The sequence below is a fragment of the Limanda limanda genome, chromosome 6 (assembly GCF_963576545.1).
Source record: "Limanda limanda chromosome 6, fLimLim1.1, whole genome shotgun sequence".
Classification (NCBI taxonomy): Eukaryota; Metazoa; Chordata; class Actinopteri; order Pleuronectiformes; family Pleuronectidae; genus Limanda; species Limanda limanda.
In genome coordinates, this window is record NC_083641.1 from 23,410,990 (window position 1) to 23,427,216 (window position 16,227).

At 46.3% G+C, this 16,227-nt stretch overlaps 1 protein-coding gene across 1 annotated transcript in view; it reads right to left on the minus strand.

Annotated features, from left to right (window-relative positions):
• The window catches only part of robo2 (roundabout, axon guidance receptor, homolog 2 (Drosophila)), a 162,136-nt gene that overhangs the window by 52,959 nt on the left and 92,950 nt on the right, over nt 1-16,227 (minus strand). Inside the window, exons 3-5 of the mRNA XM_061073494.1 lie at nt 5,348-5,505; nt 4,917-5,037; nt 4,244-4,382 (exon numbers count right to left, since the gene is read on the minus strand). Of these exons, the coding sequence (XP_060929477.1) occupies nt 4,244-4,382; nt 4,917-5,037; nt 5,348-5,505 (418 nt within the window). The remainder of the gene's footprint in view (nt 1-4,243; nt 4,383-4,916; nt 5,038-5,347; nt 5,506-16,227) is intronic.

A 16,227-nucleotide genomic window follows, 5' to 3' on the forward strand; every position in this document is an offset into this window, starting at 1 on the left:
ACAAACGCCCTCATAAATACCAGATGTATCCACTTATATATCAGGAGAAGTATCGGAGACAGGAAGCAGAGTCTGCTGTCTCTTATTCTGCTGAGTTGCAGAGGTGAGAAATGAACTGAAACCGGACGGTCAGCATAACAAAAAGGCTCCTGTCACACCGGCTTTAACAGCTCTCTCAAACAGAATGACCCACACGGGCACACACACACACACAAATACACACACACACACACACACGCACGCACAAGCACACGCACACCATAAAGGGATTGAGTCAGAAAGGGAAGGTTTTCTGCTGAATGTAGCAGGGGTTGTGCTGTGGAGGTCAACATGGACAGAGGGGGGGTAGAATACAGATAGACTGCAAGACCAAAGGGCCTCTGATAAGACTCAGGAGAGGGCACAAGGGTCCAGTGCAAATGAGGCAGGAGAGGGAAACCAAAGGCGGGACAGACCCGGTCCACATGCTGAGCTGGTGGGCAGTGGGAGATAACACACACACACACACACACACACACACACACACACACACACACACACACACACACACTGCTGCCTTTAGTCTTTTCTCTGGGATTCAGACTCTACCACAGGATCTTTTCCATTTGGAGTCAGAGCTCTCGGCAGAATTGGAAGCAGCTACTGTGTGTTTTCACCAAGATTCGGCAGAGACACTCGACAGGCGGATATTATTTTCTGATACTGATTTTAATCCAAATGATGAAACGTTCACTAATTAAAGAAATGGTAAGAATTGAGGAAACACATATGGAGTTTATACATTTTTGCTGAATTAGTGAAGAGCATCATAGATTCAGTAGGAACTGTCTCTCAGTCTTGACAGTATTTGCTGCTGTTCAGTTGCTCGGAGACACACTCCAAAGCTTTTCCCTGGGGACGACACACAACTCCACTCTCTGAATCTAATCGCACATAAGTAAAAAAAAAAAGAGTGAATCCCTTTCGTGCTGGACTTATTTCTCTAGAGGAGGTCGGGTGATTTTAATTTTGCATGTGCTGGTCAGTGATTTTAATCCCGCCCAGAGCCGGATATATTTGATTTTCTTCCTCTTACCCTGGTGATAATAAAAGCCCCAATTTCCAACCATTGTTCGGCGCACTTATTGGTGCTCTTACAATTTCGGTCCTTTCTAATAAGAGACCTGGTATTTGGTTTCTTTCAGCACGTTGTCACGAGTTCTGTGCGACAATGGGAGAAATTGAAAAAGGTTTTTTGGGACCTGTTGGCAACATGCGGTTTCTATTTGGGAGCCCACATGATGAATATTATAAAAAAGAAAGAAAAAAGAAAAAGCCATTAAAAGAGCCAGAACCTACTAGCTCAAAAAATGGGCTGATCTAATTCCAGCTACAGGTAATTATTCTGTCTCAGCCTTTCTGCCTTCCTATAACTAATTACAGGTGTATATAACTATTGCCTCCAACACCTGGGTCCTCTCCTTACATGTAACAGGAAAAAAGAAATATCTTTGTCTCTTGAAAAGAAAAAGTCCTGCATTTTGGCTTTGGGTGGAATGACTTTTACTCCAGTTCCTCCCCATGGAATATTAATCCTGTCCGAACTGGGTTTGTATGAATTTTACTGTGAAATTTGTCGACAAATATATAAACCACAAATAAGATTTAAGGTTAAGTACCGAGGCATTCATTTGAAGGACAGTGCTTAAAAACTCATGTAAACAACTTAACCTAAATATCTTCATAGATTCATTGTCAGTAATTCATGATTTATAAATTCCCAATCCTGAATAATCCACCTGCATTTTGGCATTTTAATTTATTGTTTCAATGCAGATACTTGTACGGTGGTTTTATTGGTCTCACTGGGATATCTACGGGGATTTGGATATGGAATTAACCTATTTTATGATGCTGCCGTATCAAAGCCTGTTGATGAGTGTCCTAGAATAGATACGGTTGTTTGGTGATTAGAGTTTTTTTACAAACATGCTGGAACACACAGAGTGGGGCACAAAAAGAGCAGCACTGTTGTCTCTGTCCCCTAATTGAAACCAGTGTCGTGTTGTCTCTATCTCCCGTTCTATCCCACAGAGACTGGAGCCAGTGCTATCCTGCCTACATTATATCTGTGTGCCAGTGTGTGTGTGTGTGTGTGTGTGTGTGTGTGTGTGGTTGTGTGTGTGTGTGTGTTTGCCTGGGAGGCTACTGGAGCCACTGAGCATATTAAAGACCTGTTTACTCAGCTGAGGCTCCATTTGCCTTCATCCTAGTATAAAAGTGTCACTCTCAAACACACAGACACACAAGGACACAAACACACACACACACACACACACACACACACACACACACACACACACACACACACACACACACACACATAAAGGCACAAGCGTGCACAATGCATGTTAAGGGACCAGCCAAGACAAGTTGAAAGTATTTGATGTTAAAGAAGACTTGGCCTCTCTAAGTATCTCTCGATCTATAGCTTATCATAATAATAAGGACAGTGTAACCTTTTCGCTTTAAGAACAATCAAAGACTTCCCCCCCCACACACACTGTATATAGGAGTTCTTGATCTTTAGACGACCGCTACAGATACAGCAACAGAAGGCCACAGTGTAAATGACACAATGGCTGAGCTACAGTAGCTGTTTTTTATTGCTCCCTCTCCGGGGCGCTTGCCAGTTATCATACTGAAAACTAGTCTTGCGTGGAATTTTAAACAGCTCCTCTGTCAGTTAGAGCAAAAGCCATGTTTGATGTTTGCCAAGAGAGGATCAGAAGCCGAGGAAGCAGGAACAGATCGTCACTTAACAATATGAAAAGTCCTCATTTTGGCACGCCACGAAAAAAAGGCGGCGGGAAAATGTCAAAATTAGAATATCACAGTCTCCGTGCTTGCCTTTGTGCATCAAAGCGAAACTGGAGAATTAATGATTGCAGAGGAAAACAAAAGTTATTCCAATGTAATTACAAACACTGCAATATTTATTGTTTATTAATTTTTGGCAGTCTTTCTTCTTTCAGGTATTCGGTTATTTACCCATTTTCCGAATGAGGCCAAACTTCAAAGGAGGGGCTGATACAGGCACATAACACTCATCCTACATAAGTCTGTTAATTAGTGTTACAAAATGAAGTCACTTCCAGAGCCAACTCCCTATCAAAGACACGAGTGAAATACTTTTATGTGTTTGCTCTGGCACGGCGCTCACGTCCCACTGCCCGGCGATCCGAATCCTTATCAGACACAAACAACCCGCCCACGCTCGGCTCTATTGCCTGGAGAGATGTCAGGTCCTCTGAGTGTATGCTTTATGAGCTGATCCAAGCGAGTGTGTGTGACTGGCCTGCTGGCCGGGCACACACACAGCGCTGGTCTCTTTGAAGTCCACTCCGGAAAATGACACCGCTGTTGACTGTGAGTCCGGTGAGTCACGGTGGAGCAACAGGCTGACGCATCGTGCACCCAAACAACAACAGTCTCACCATATCATCAGTGGCTGTTTGCTGGAAGTCAGACAGTCTCGAGCTGGCGATGGTGGAGGCGTGCTTCTGTTGCTCTGAGACTTTGACTGCTTGTCTCTGCCGTCTCTCGAGTGTGAGTGAATGCAAGTGACAAAGGGTTAAATGCATAAGTGGGGGAGTGATTATCTTCCTGTGCCTGTGCCCGAGCTCCACCTGAGCAGCTGCACCTGCACGCAGACACTTGAAGCCCGTGTCAGCATCTCTGCTCCCTCTCTTCCAATCTCCTGTCATTCTCTCCGTCGCTTTTCTCAACACTTCTTGCAACCTCCCTCCCACCTTCGCTGTCACTCACTTTTAATTGTCTAGCTCAAAATCTGTTTGTCTTCATGTCGGGCTCTTTCCTGACACGAGACACCGTCGATCTCTCCTATGACTGTGCGAGTCAGTTTCCTGGAGCACCCACGGGTGGAGTCATTTTATCCAGAATGTGTAATGTGCGCGGTGTACAGCCTAATGGGGCTATTTATTGCCCTGTGGCAGCCAAGCCAGGTGAGAGCTGGCAGTGTGAGTTATCATTAGTGTGGAACAGTCACTCAGACTGACATCAATGCCTCCGCAGCTCCTTTGCATTAAGTGCAGCCTGTCACATCAGAACTACACACCCACACACACAAACACACTGGCATGCACAGAGGAATACACACACCGGCTGCTCAAGAAGGGAAATAATCGTATCGCTGTCTTTGAGAAATGTTCTCTCCTGAAATCGAGCCTATTTGAATGCTTACCGCCCACGAGGAACATCGATATCGTCTTTCCTCCAGCGAACACTGGGTTGGGGATCTCCTTGTACCTGGCAGCGGAACTCCACGGTCTCCTCCTCCAGGACCACCTGGTTGATGGGCCTCCGGATGAAGGTCGGTCGCTCTGCGGGAAGAAAGCCGATCGTTTCATTTCCAGTGACCGCACAGTAGGCGTATTATTCTCTGCGCAGCCGTCTCTTCCAGTAGAATGTTTCATAAATCTCTAATAATAAATTTCTAATGAGTGGTGTTCTGTTCATTAACATTCTGCGATCATTTGTAATTTTTGTTACCCCGCGGTCATTATCCGGTGGAAGAAATATAGCAACGGCACGACGACACCCATAACTGGCTCCTTTGACACTTAAGGAGCTGTGGATTTTTTTTAACTCACCGTAAATTTCATTCAACTTCTTGACAGCTTAATGGCCGAACATTAAATATGATGTACAGCACATGGGTTTTTCAGAAAAGAACGGTGGTCAGGGATTAAAATTCCACTGTAAAAACACATGCCTTGAAAGTATTACCACTTTTGAGCTTGATGTACTTTGGAGACATGTTGCGGGTGGAGAATTATGCCGTCACAGGGAAAATGTAGTAATAAGCATGGAAGTGGCTCGTCTTGATCGCTGAGGAGAAACAAAGTGAGGCTCACCAAACACGGTGACTTGTGCCGTCTCGCTGTCCCTCTCTCCGACCATGTTGGTGCCCACACAGATGTACATGCCGGCGTCACTCTTCCTCGTGTTGGAGATCATTAGTTTCCCTCCTCGGATCTAAAGGCAAAAAAAAGAAAAAATCACTTAAATACTCAGTTTCTGCATTTTGATTTATTCCCTGCGGTTTTTCCAATTTTCTCCTCCTTTTCTCGTCTATGTGCAGAATTTCTTCCCTGTCAGACCATTAGCTGGGCAGCAACAAAGGAAGGAACCCTCCCAGGCTTCCAACACATGAAAAAACTGTCAAATTCCAGGAGCAAGAGCTTTTTTATACGAGGCCAAACACTAGAAAAATAAAGTTAATAGTAGACATCGAACCGAAAAAAGTCCTTCCTATTCAGCAGTTATGAAAACAGACGCCACTCACTGTGATCCTGTCATCCTTGTCATCAATTCGCACTTTGTCCTTCTTCCAGTAGGTGGTGGGTTCCGGGTGGCCTCGGGGGGGAACACACTCCAGGATCGCTGGCTCTCCTGCTGCCACCACCGCGTCTGTAGGGTTCTGTCTGAAGTCATCTCGCAGCACTGAGGGGGGGGGAAAGGAGGAAAGGGTTCAGGACGAGTGCAGTTATGTTGTTTCTGTCTAAATATTCCCTATTTTTCAAATGTTTTCACATTTCTTAAATTGTGTGCACAACGCAGCGTGGACGGATTCATCGTGGCTTTCCAAATGGGATGTGCAGCTTCATCTGACTAGGCAAGCACAAACAGAAACTAATTGGAGCTAATGGAAGTCCCTGTGGAGGTGGAAGAACAAACAGAGACAGAATGCCCTGAAGCCTGGTGTCATTCACATGTGAGAGCCCACATGGTGCCACACTGGCATGTACACATGCTCCCGCTTACGCACAACCAGATATGTGCTCTAACACACACGTGCAAAAGCAGTGGGTGGTCTGATGAACAACTGTGGCCCTGCATGTGATCACCCTCAGGTAAAAGCCCTGCACCATGGAGATAACCTCTCCCCCCTGCAAGGTGCTCAGTGGAACACACAGTATCAGCTTATTATACAATCAGAAAAGCTGATCTCACACACGAGCACACGCATGAGCACGGACATGTTAACATGAACATCTACGAAAAACATACTAAAGTAACTGGAGGAAATCTAATCCTTAAGTACAAGTACATCAAAATAAAAATGTGGAATATGGCCAAAATGGCCACTAAATGCAAAATAGCATTCTTCCTGTGGCGTTTTTCCAATTGCAACTGTAGACTTTTTTGTTTGTCTTGTCATGATTCACCTGTGTATTGATTTTTGTGAAGATCAGTCAGTGTGAACACGTTCCGGGGGTCTCTGGGGTCACCGTTGAGCCATTTTGCGACGCCCATTGAAAATTCCTCCAGAATACGTACATTTTCACCACTTTCTAACTTTCTGCAAATTTTGGTAAGAATTTGAGCATGGTAAAGCCCTCAATAAGCCAATTCATGTGCTTGAATAATAATAATAATAATCCTTACAATTTCAATAGGGCCTCACTTGACCTTTGATGTCAGTGCTCGGGCCCTAATTAATGGTGTATCCAGAAATCGAGCGAACATATAAAATAACTGATGGAAGGAAAAAAAAACTCTCGCCTGCTGTGTGTTCTCATACTGAGCTTTCTCCATTTGATCTAGAATAAATCTTATCCTTGTCGTAGCACTTTAGGATGTTCGGCTGCAGCTGCGTGTCCGTCTCTGCTGCATCGAGAGGCACGTGGTTCCTCTAATGGATGAAAGGAGCGAGCTGGTTGGAGGATGTTTGAAGATGCTTGAGGTAAAGCTAAACTAAGGGCACCACCACAGGTTCTTATGTAAATTCCTCGTGGCACATGGGGCCAATGACAGGGAGGGCCAGGATTATTAGAGGGATAACTGGTCCCCGTGGTCCAGGCTCCTCTCATCTCTTCAGTCACTTGTCTTCAGCAAGCCGAGCAGCCATTGTCTTCTTATTTATTTATTTATTTATTTAGAGGAAAGGAAGCAGGGAGAAGAAATAGAAGAAGCTTTCAACCCCAATTATCCTGGGGATGAACCGGGCCACCGAGATGGATTCCTGTGTGACGTGAATTCAAAAGGAATCTTTACACAGGGGTGATAGGAGGGAATAAAACAAGGAGGTAGAGGTTCTCTCTCTTTTCATGCAGGGCTGCCCTCTAATCTAAAGAGCTAAGGTAATTAGTGAGGCAGCCACCCCCCCCAGGCCATGATGGGCATAACAGCCACCACCACTGGGCTCCGCGTATTTGCATTACAAACAGAAGTCCTGCTGCTTAGAATCATAGCCCGGTTTGGACCGTACACTGCCTGTTGTTTTCAAGATCACATTGGATTTAATTGCTCCTTTCCATTCATTGCTGATAGCACCCGTGGGATTTTTTGTCAGAATCAATTTCCTTTGAAACAGAACAGTGACAAAAGAAACAGTGGTTAGGTGCATCATTACGGTGCCAGTGCCACGCTGTCTAATCTAATCTGATACTACACCGGGTATGTGTGGCAGTGAATGCATCCCGGCACAAGGATCTAAATAAATACAGATAAAAACAGAGTCGACACACACTGCGGCAAATACAACACACATTGTTGAGGGCAGGATAAACAGTGGGTTACAAACAGCTTTAAGCAAACAAACACATGACCCGACACCGGTCAGAGGATTATGCCCTGTGTGTTGGTTCAAGGCTCGCTGATACACACGCGGTGAATAGGTACATTCACTAAGTAAATGAGGGGTGGGCTCAATCCAAATACACTTTAGTCCACTATCTAATCCTAACTACAAGGCCACAGGCTCCAAGGTCACATCCGACAGTTAAAGCACACACTCGGCTCAAATATTGATCCCCTCAGTAAAGGTCTGCCTTAAGGCCGATATATGCTTCTCCGTTTTTACGGATACGGACAGATAGGACCGCCCTCTCCGCCGTGGAACGCCCTCTCCGAGCGCCTCGGAGAGCTTTTCGTGCACCTCTGATTTTTCTAGCTATCTGTTGGCATGGCGGAGAGCCTAGGGACAGATGGAGACAAACTGAGCACCTGCGGAGCCCAAGTTGGATATAACCATGACTCAAGTTACTCCTACATTAAGATATAAGGCATTTTTTAGCAAACACCTGAATTATTTGCACCAGTTGCTATGGAGACGGGGAGGTTGTCAATTTTGTTTACAATAAACCAATGAGCCTTGGTTGTAAAAGCCTCCTCTGTTCCTGTCACTCAATTATTAGATTGGATTATTGGATTCTCTGCTTTGCTGATGACTCAACTCAATTGCTAAATAAAATGTGAAGACGGGAGGAGGAAGAAACGATGAAAAACTAACGTTGTTGCTTCAAATTCAAAAAGTCATTATAAAGTCAAGGTGTAATTGGTATCAAAACCTTAGCTCTTGGTCCGCTAACGACAGCATTTCGGAACAACATCATTTCCAGTAACTTCCTGTTTCATCCCCTATGTCACAATAAACCCAAACACAACTACAATTCTACGATTAATGTGTGTTAAGCCAGCGGAGTTGTCCGGCTCACGGTGGCTGGTCGTTGCGCCACCTACTGTTCTGGCGGTGAATTGTTTTCAGAACGTAAAGTTGTCCGAGAAGAATAAATCAAAAAGAATCCGTGGGATCCGTGCGTCTCTCCACGCGCCACGGACTCGGAGAAGCATAATGGAGCCTTTACTCTATTACAGTATGAGCATGCGTTTCCTCCACAGGCTCAACTGCAACAAGTCACGGAAAATCATACGGCAAGAGAAGGCTTTAATATCAGAACTACAACATGCCAGTTTCCTCTGTTAGTCCGTGTGAGGCCCATTCAATATGAGGGAATCGTTGAGTGGGTCTGTGCATGTGCTGTGTGAGGATAAACTCTGGCTCCAACTCCGAGGGCCTGTAGGCGTGCAGACCCCGGATCAGCCGACAGACGTAAGGTAATTGCCTTTCTATCCCCATGAAACACGCAAGTCTACTTCCACGGAAAAAAACATCTCGCCTCCCGCGGAGTTCCAGCAGACCCCCAAAACTCTGCCCTCCTTTGCTTGCTCGCTTATTAATATTTATATATTTTCACATTTGCACCTCTCTCTTGGCAAGTGCTACATCTGCCAATCCGGCTGCAGGCTAAAAAAAAAGAAACTCATATCTGAAAAAAAGATACAAATTAATCTGCCTTGTATTTTCATTTATTTATTTATTACCCCGAGTATCAGAGGGGTGGGCTGATTGGAATGAAGGAGCAGCAGGCGGGGGGGCAGAGCATGGCAGAGCTGGCACTGTTTCAACACCTTGAACTTACAGGGGAGGGATTCGAGTTGCAACTTGCACTCTGTGAAACAGCCGAGGGGTTGAGAGTGGAGGTCTTTGCCAAAATGAAAAAACACAAAGGAGACACCCACACAGTAATTTTGTAAAATTGATTGCCCTACACTGGCAGGGGGGGGCAACTATTAGGGAGGTCTCTCTGTGTGTGTGTGTGTGTGTGTGTGTGTGTTTGTTCTAACTTAAGATAGAGTCAGCACTAGGGATGTCACGAGAACCAATACTTTCGATACCTTTCGAAAACAAGATGACAAAACACCAACGATGCCCATTTTTTTGAGGCACCGTAGCTGTTAGCAACTTAGCATTAGCATCTGTGCTGCGCCAGTCGATGTTTACATTCAGAAAACCAAGATGGCGACTGCGGCTATTTGCGTTCGCCCCACCTCGACTTGTTGATAAAAAAGGCACAGTCGTGTAAGGAAGTACTTTGCGTTTGAGGCAGACGACCGTGGCGTTATCATTAATCCGCAGAAGCCATTATGCTAACGATGCTACCGTGGTCTTCAGAACAAGGGAGGTAATACTTCCAATTTAGCAAACTACCTGAAAGACCGTCATCCGGATTTGTTCAAAGAATTCAAGGTGAGTTCTGATTCATATTAAATGTAAATCAATGCTAAGCTTGCTTTAATGCGTCACTCACATACGTCCCTCAAATGCGTCCGCAACTACCGTATAACCCACAGTATTTGCGCAAGCACATTAAACTACCGTACATGACATTAACAACATCCAAAGAATGCAATTTTTGGAATCTTAGAAAAATCCTTTTTTTTTTACCGTGGTATCGAAATTGGCATCGAGATTATTCGTGTTATTTTACTGGTATTGGCACGACTACTGATTTTTTGGTATCGTGACACCCCTAGAGTCAGCACACAAAACAAAGTCGGCCGGACACGGCTACACGACAGCACAGACACCTGACGTATAGCGCCAGGGTGGCAGGGTGAGGGCGGGATGAGAGGGAGATATTTTGTACAGTGCGCCCTCTCCCCCCCGCCCGAGAGATTACTCAGCGGAGGGTGACACCGCTTGTCGGCAAGATTAGTGGAGAGAGCCTTGACTGAAGCTTCCAGCAGCCAGCACACTGAGATAAGTGCTGACAAACACATTCACCTACAGGAGCGAGAGCCCGGCGTCGGTTCACAAAGGTTGCGCTCACTGCCACAACACCACAGACTGATGTCTAAAATCAAATTCTTTTTTTTCCCCCTTTCCTCTCCGGTTTGACATTCACATCACTTTGATAGACATTCGACACACACACACTGAAAAAAAACACCACACAACCCTGACAAACTGAGAGGCATTTACACGAGCTGCAGGGCTTTGGTATCTTTTCAGTAATGTGGCAAATGTGGAGTTTTGTGTATGTTTGCCGTTGTTATTATTTTTCCATCCCCATCCCCATTTACTGCAGAAAAAGACCCTCTGTGCTTTCAGAGATATTCTCCCGGGTCAAGGGCTAAGAAACACTACGCGATATTACAACAGCTTCAAGCCCACGGCCATAACCCAGCAGGCAGACCCACCACCTTCTACCCACACTCTGATTAGAAAATAAACCATGCACACACACACACACACACACACACACACACACACACACACACACACACAAACAGGGCGAGCTGTGGAGTGGTAGCTCCGAGCTATAATATCATTTCATTCGAGTGCTTTTTGCGCTTCATCCGGCAGAGTGCTATTACAATAACGCCATTTTCAATTCCAGCCTGAGAGAAGAGAGACGATATATATGTCACTTGACAAAACACACCAAACCTCCTCTGTGTGCTGTCGTTGGTGTTTTTGTGTTACTGTTGACGCTGAGGGCAGGAGGAGGAGAATGCCACACCATGGAGATGGGCTCCATTTGTCCGGATGCAAGACTCTCATCCAGCTCCGACTCGCTCATTTGCCCTCCCACCGGCCTGAGCTCACCTTTGCCCCCCCATCCAGATGCAGAAATTACCCCCTCAGCAGGCAGGCAAGCAGCAGGTTCACACACACCCCCCCCTGTAGTCCTCCGCTGAGGGGTTGCAGGTCAGACCGGGGAAACAGCTGCAACAATATGGCCGCCTGCCGGTGCCTGTGGCTGCAGCTCCTCCGAGAACTGAGCAGAGCCTCTCATCATTAGCACAACTCATCACCATCTCTCTCTCTCTCTCTGTCTCTTATTCCCTCTCACCACCATCAGGGGGCCATTCTCTCTCTCTTTTTTCTCTCTTTCCATTTTCTCGGTTCATCCTTTTTTTCCAGCCCCTGTAGCGTTGCCCCATGTGCTGCATCTTGCCCCCCCCCCCTCCACTTTCCTCCAGCGGCTTGTCAGCGCTCTCACTGCACTGACTGCAGATGAGGTTCTGCAGATGAAGCCGTTTGCATGCACACAGATCGTTCTCCACAGACCACGGCCGAGCCCGATATGATCTCCACCGCCGTTCTCCCTATCTGCAAAAGTCCTGAGCTAAGGGATTGTAAATAACACTGTCACTTTGGCAGATAAGATGCAGGAAATATGGTAAAGAGCGCCGGTAAAGGGGAATCATACGGCTGGCAGTGATACCACAGTGGAGAGAAATCACAGGTGGTGATATCGTATGAAATGTGCATCTTTAATAGAGCCTTAGAGGGAATGAAAGAGCCAGAGCATAGGGGCTGTTGTGAGCATAGATATATATAAAGACTAGATGTCTTGTTCGATGGAGCCGGACGTCAATCCATAACTTGCTCAATTTTCAACCGATTTTTAAACGGTCTGGTTTGTTATAACCGTCAGAGATGTAGTCATGACACTGCATAAATTGTTAAATTTTGTATAAAATAACATAATAATTCATAAGTATGCAGTGTCATATCTACATCTCTGACGTTTATAACAAACCAAACCGTTTAAAAATCGGTTGAAAATTTAGCAAGTTATGGTTATTTACCACTACCAACACAATGTTATGGGTGAGCTATAGCTGCCTCTAGCAAGATGGCCGCCATGTGCGGACGTTCGACTCCGTTGGCCGGCAACGCAGACGAGACATCTAGTCTTAATATATATCTATGGTTGTGAGGAAGCAGAAAGAGGCAAGACACAACAGCACACACCAGGGGATGAGGAGAGGAAGCCTGATCAAGGTCAAACTGAGGAGTCGGTGGGAGGTACAAAGGTGCTGAATAGATGGAGCCCAGTGTACATGAATGGGGTGAATTCCATCACACTCACTGCCACATACTGTGCCTGTACCTCCGATTCAGCTGATGAGCCTAAACAAACATCTTTATTTAAACAGCAGCCCCCCGTTCAAAGCTCATTTTTCAAACGGAACCGGCTAATTTGGCCTAACAAGCCCCTGGGCAGCACGGTAATGACAGCAGGACCTCGGTGGGCGAGTCTGCTGCCCGATCCAGGAAAAATGTGTGTCGCCGCCGCGGCCCCTGAGAAACAATATAATTAACTCTTAATGAACCCCTTCCCTTTACACCCTCTAACAACAGCAACACAGACACACACATACATTAACATTCACACGCTGACACACAATTCAATTTGGCCTAATCCATGCTTTATGGTAATGTATAGCTCATTAAAATGTTAGTTAAAAACTCATTAAAATTCACTTGAAGAAGTAATGGCTTCATTACAGTAATATTCAGAAACGCAAAAAGAAAAAGAGACACGTAAGGACAAGGAGAAAGAAGACGGCAGAGAGCGACAGCTTTCCAATCACTTAATTGTTTCTAGAACGGAATACATTTACATAATAAATAGCAATGTGCCGTATCCTGCTTCTATCTTTCCACCGTTCTCGTGGCACTCAGTAATTAACAGGCGCTACAATTAAAGATGCATTTTGGCCCCCCCCAAAAAAATATGATTTCGGTGGCCACTCCAGCTTCCATTCTGTTGTCTTGTTTACGCCCGTGAATGTGTTGCCGGGGTTTGGCAGATGCACACGCTGCCCTGAAACCGGAGCTGGCTGATACTGACACACAATGTGCCCACGGGTCTTTGTGCCGGCTCAGATAAGGCGCGATGTTGTGCTGATGCTCGTGCTCCGTCCAGAACGGACACTTTACAGCCGGAAGGGGGAGTAAGACGTGAGGGGAGGAGGAGGAGAAGAAGGCAGGGGGGGTGGTGGTGGTGGTGGTGGTGGAGGGATGGAAGGGCTAGATGAGAGTGGGATTGATTTCCTGCCAATTCCAGCACAGAGACAGCACTGACAGAGGTAGCCAGGCGTCGTGATAGAGCGGGTGGTTCTGCTTCCTGCGTTCGGGCGGAGGAACGAGGGAAGAGGAAGTAAAGTGAGAGGAAGGAGAGGAGAGGAGATGGTGCATCCAGGCAGACGGGGGGGGGGGATGTCTCCCGCTAATGTCTTCCCTCTGAGAAATTAGTCTCCTATTGCATCAGTGATATCTGGACATGGTGGATTGAGAGCGATGCAGGTTTTACGATTAATTAGTGCAACAGAACTACGCCAGAGAACGAGTGAGTGGGCGAGTTGGGAGTTGGGTCGGATGACGTGGTTTGGAACATTTAAAAAGGAAAACTCTCTCCACGTCTTGTTATGACTCGATGCATTGATTCTTATCGAGAAGTAAAGTCTGTAAAACAAAGTTGGACATGGTTTCCTTTCTTGGCCCAGAAGGTAATTTTAACTCTCGTGGTCTCTGGGCCTCCAACGTCTGGGGAGAGTCGGGCAGAGACACGTCACTTTGAATTAGCTCCGTGCAACACGTTAGGAGCATGGGTCTCTCATTAAGTCAGACTCTTTGGTTGTGAGTTACCAAATGACTGGACTCTAATGGAGCCTTCAGCCTCACATTTATTATGTCTGGGAGAGCCCACAGGTCTTAGAATGGAAAATTAAAAACACACTCCCGGAACTTTTCCCTCATGAGTGAAAAACTGAATGTTCTACGATACAGAACAAAATGCCAATCTGCCATATTACAACATAATATCGCAGTCGTTTTCCATCCTCTGTTAGAGTTAATTTGTTTAACCCCATAGTGTTTAGTTTTCTCTCTTGTAGGAGAGTTCCAGTGGAACAGAAGTCTCAAATCCAGCTGTGGCACAGAGAAGAACCAGAGGAGTTACTCCATTAAAAAAAGGGAACAGAGGTAGAAGCCACTGGGACAGAAATTTGTCTGGATCTGAGAAAAGTCTGAAATGTGCTTTGAACCTATGTGACTGTGTATGAGTATGTGTGTGTGTGCGTGTGTGTGTGTGTCAATGTGTGTGTCAATGTGTGAAGGGGGCCCTGGCCTAATGACATTGAGACCGTGTCCTTCCACAGGGAAATATAATCCCCTGGATGCTGCTGAACTGTGTCCAGGCTGAGAGAACAGGGCTGGATTCTCACACACACACACACACGCACACACACACACACACACACACACACACACACACACACACACACACACACACACACACACACACACACACACACACACACACACACACACACACACACACACACACACACATACACGCACACACACAGTTGTTTATCCGGTGTGGCACACTTACACAGGCATCTCTGGTGAAAATGAAACCCTTGCAGCCCCGGCTCTGCGGTCCGCTGTGCGAATCTTCATATAATCTTTAATAGCTCCCCCCCCACACACAGTTTTTCTGTACACCAGCCCTATTTGCCGCGGCTCCTTCCCGTGTCTGTTTTATTGTTTTGGTGTATAATTGGATTGGCAGTAGCGGCGGGCAGAGAGCCGTTAGGAGCTTGTAAAAAGGTGTCACTCTGCGATGGCAGCTTCGCTTTAATTAAGCTCTCGGCTGGAGTTGAGCAGCTTTTATCTGGCTTGGTCTGATGAGCCCACCGAGTGCAAGTGTGTGCTCCCCGGCATTCTGCAGGACACGCGGGAGGAGGAGGAGAGGAGGTGTTTCACAACAGCTGCAGATAGCTCCAGTTTACTGTATTCAGCTAGCCCCCCCTCCTCCCCAGACACCCATCTTGCATGCCTGGACCACAAAGATACTGGGAGGCATCATAAAAATGCAATGTGTTTGTGTGTTTTTGTGTGTGTGTGTGTGTGCCATAGCCGTGTCTTGCCTTGTGCTCATTGTGACAGTGCCCCACCCATCAGTGGTGTGCAGCCATGTGAGTATTGGTGCAGATGCAGGAGGCAGCCCGGCAACATGGCGGCAGCAAATGGGAGCAAACGCAAATATAAACAAAACGGGAGAGAGTAGTAATCTCACGGAGCGCCGCCGTAAATTCAGAACTAATCCTACTTCCTGTCTGGCTGCTGAGGGAGTGAGAGTGTGTGTGTAGATCTGCGTGTGACGTCTGCAGTGTTGTACACGGCATAATGATTAGAGAGGTGTTCATCACTGTCTGTCCTTGCCTCCACCCCCCCACTCCTCAATCCTCCTAATGGCCTCCTCAGATCATCTTTCCTTCAATCAATACCGCCTGAAAGGAACAACCCCACACCTAAGGACACTTTCTCCCCCCTCCAGTAGATCACAGGTGACACCTTTTCCATAGCGGGACTCGTCCGGTGGCTCCGGATCAGAACCTTGCAAAGGACTTTGAACCAGTTCTGACATCCATCAAATGTTAAGGTCTGGCCATTTTCCAGATTTGTGAGCAGAGGAAGGTTGAGGTCTGTCAGTGTGGCAAACGGAATGGAAAAAAATAAAAAACCAGACAGGGCCGGTGTTAAATCACATGCAGCCGAGATGCTCGGACGTTTAAAGAGATTTATTGATCACTTTATAGATCTTAACTCTTGAGGAAGAGCAAAAATTAAAGGGGATGCAGGGATGACCTTTACAACAGCCTCGCCCGCGGAGAGAGGGATTTTTTTTTTTCCTTTCCTCCATCTCCACATCCCAGGGTGTGTATCTGTGAGCTGTTTATGGCTTTGCAAGAACAAGTAATTCACCATTTAGTCAGAATGTGCATCGGAAAAAAATT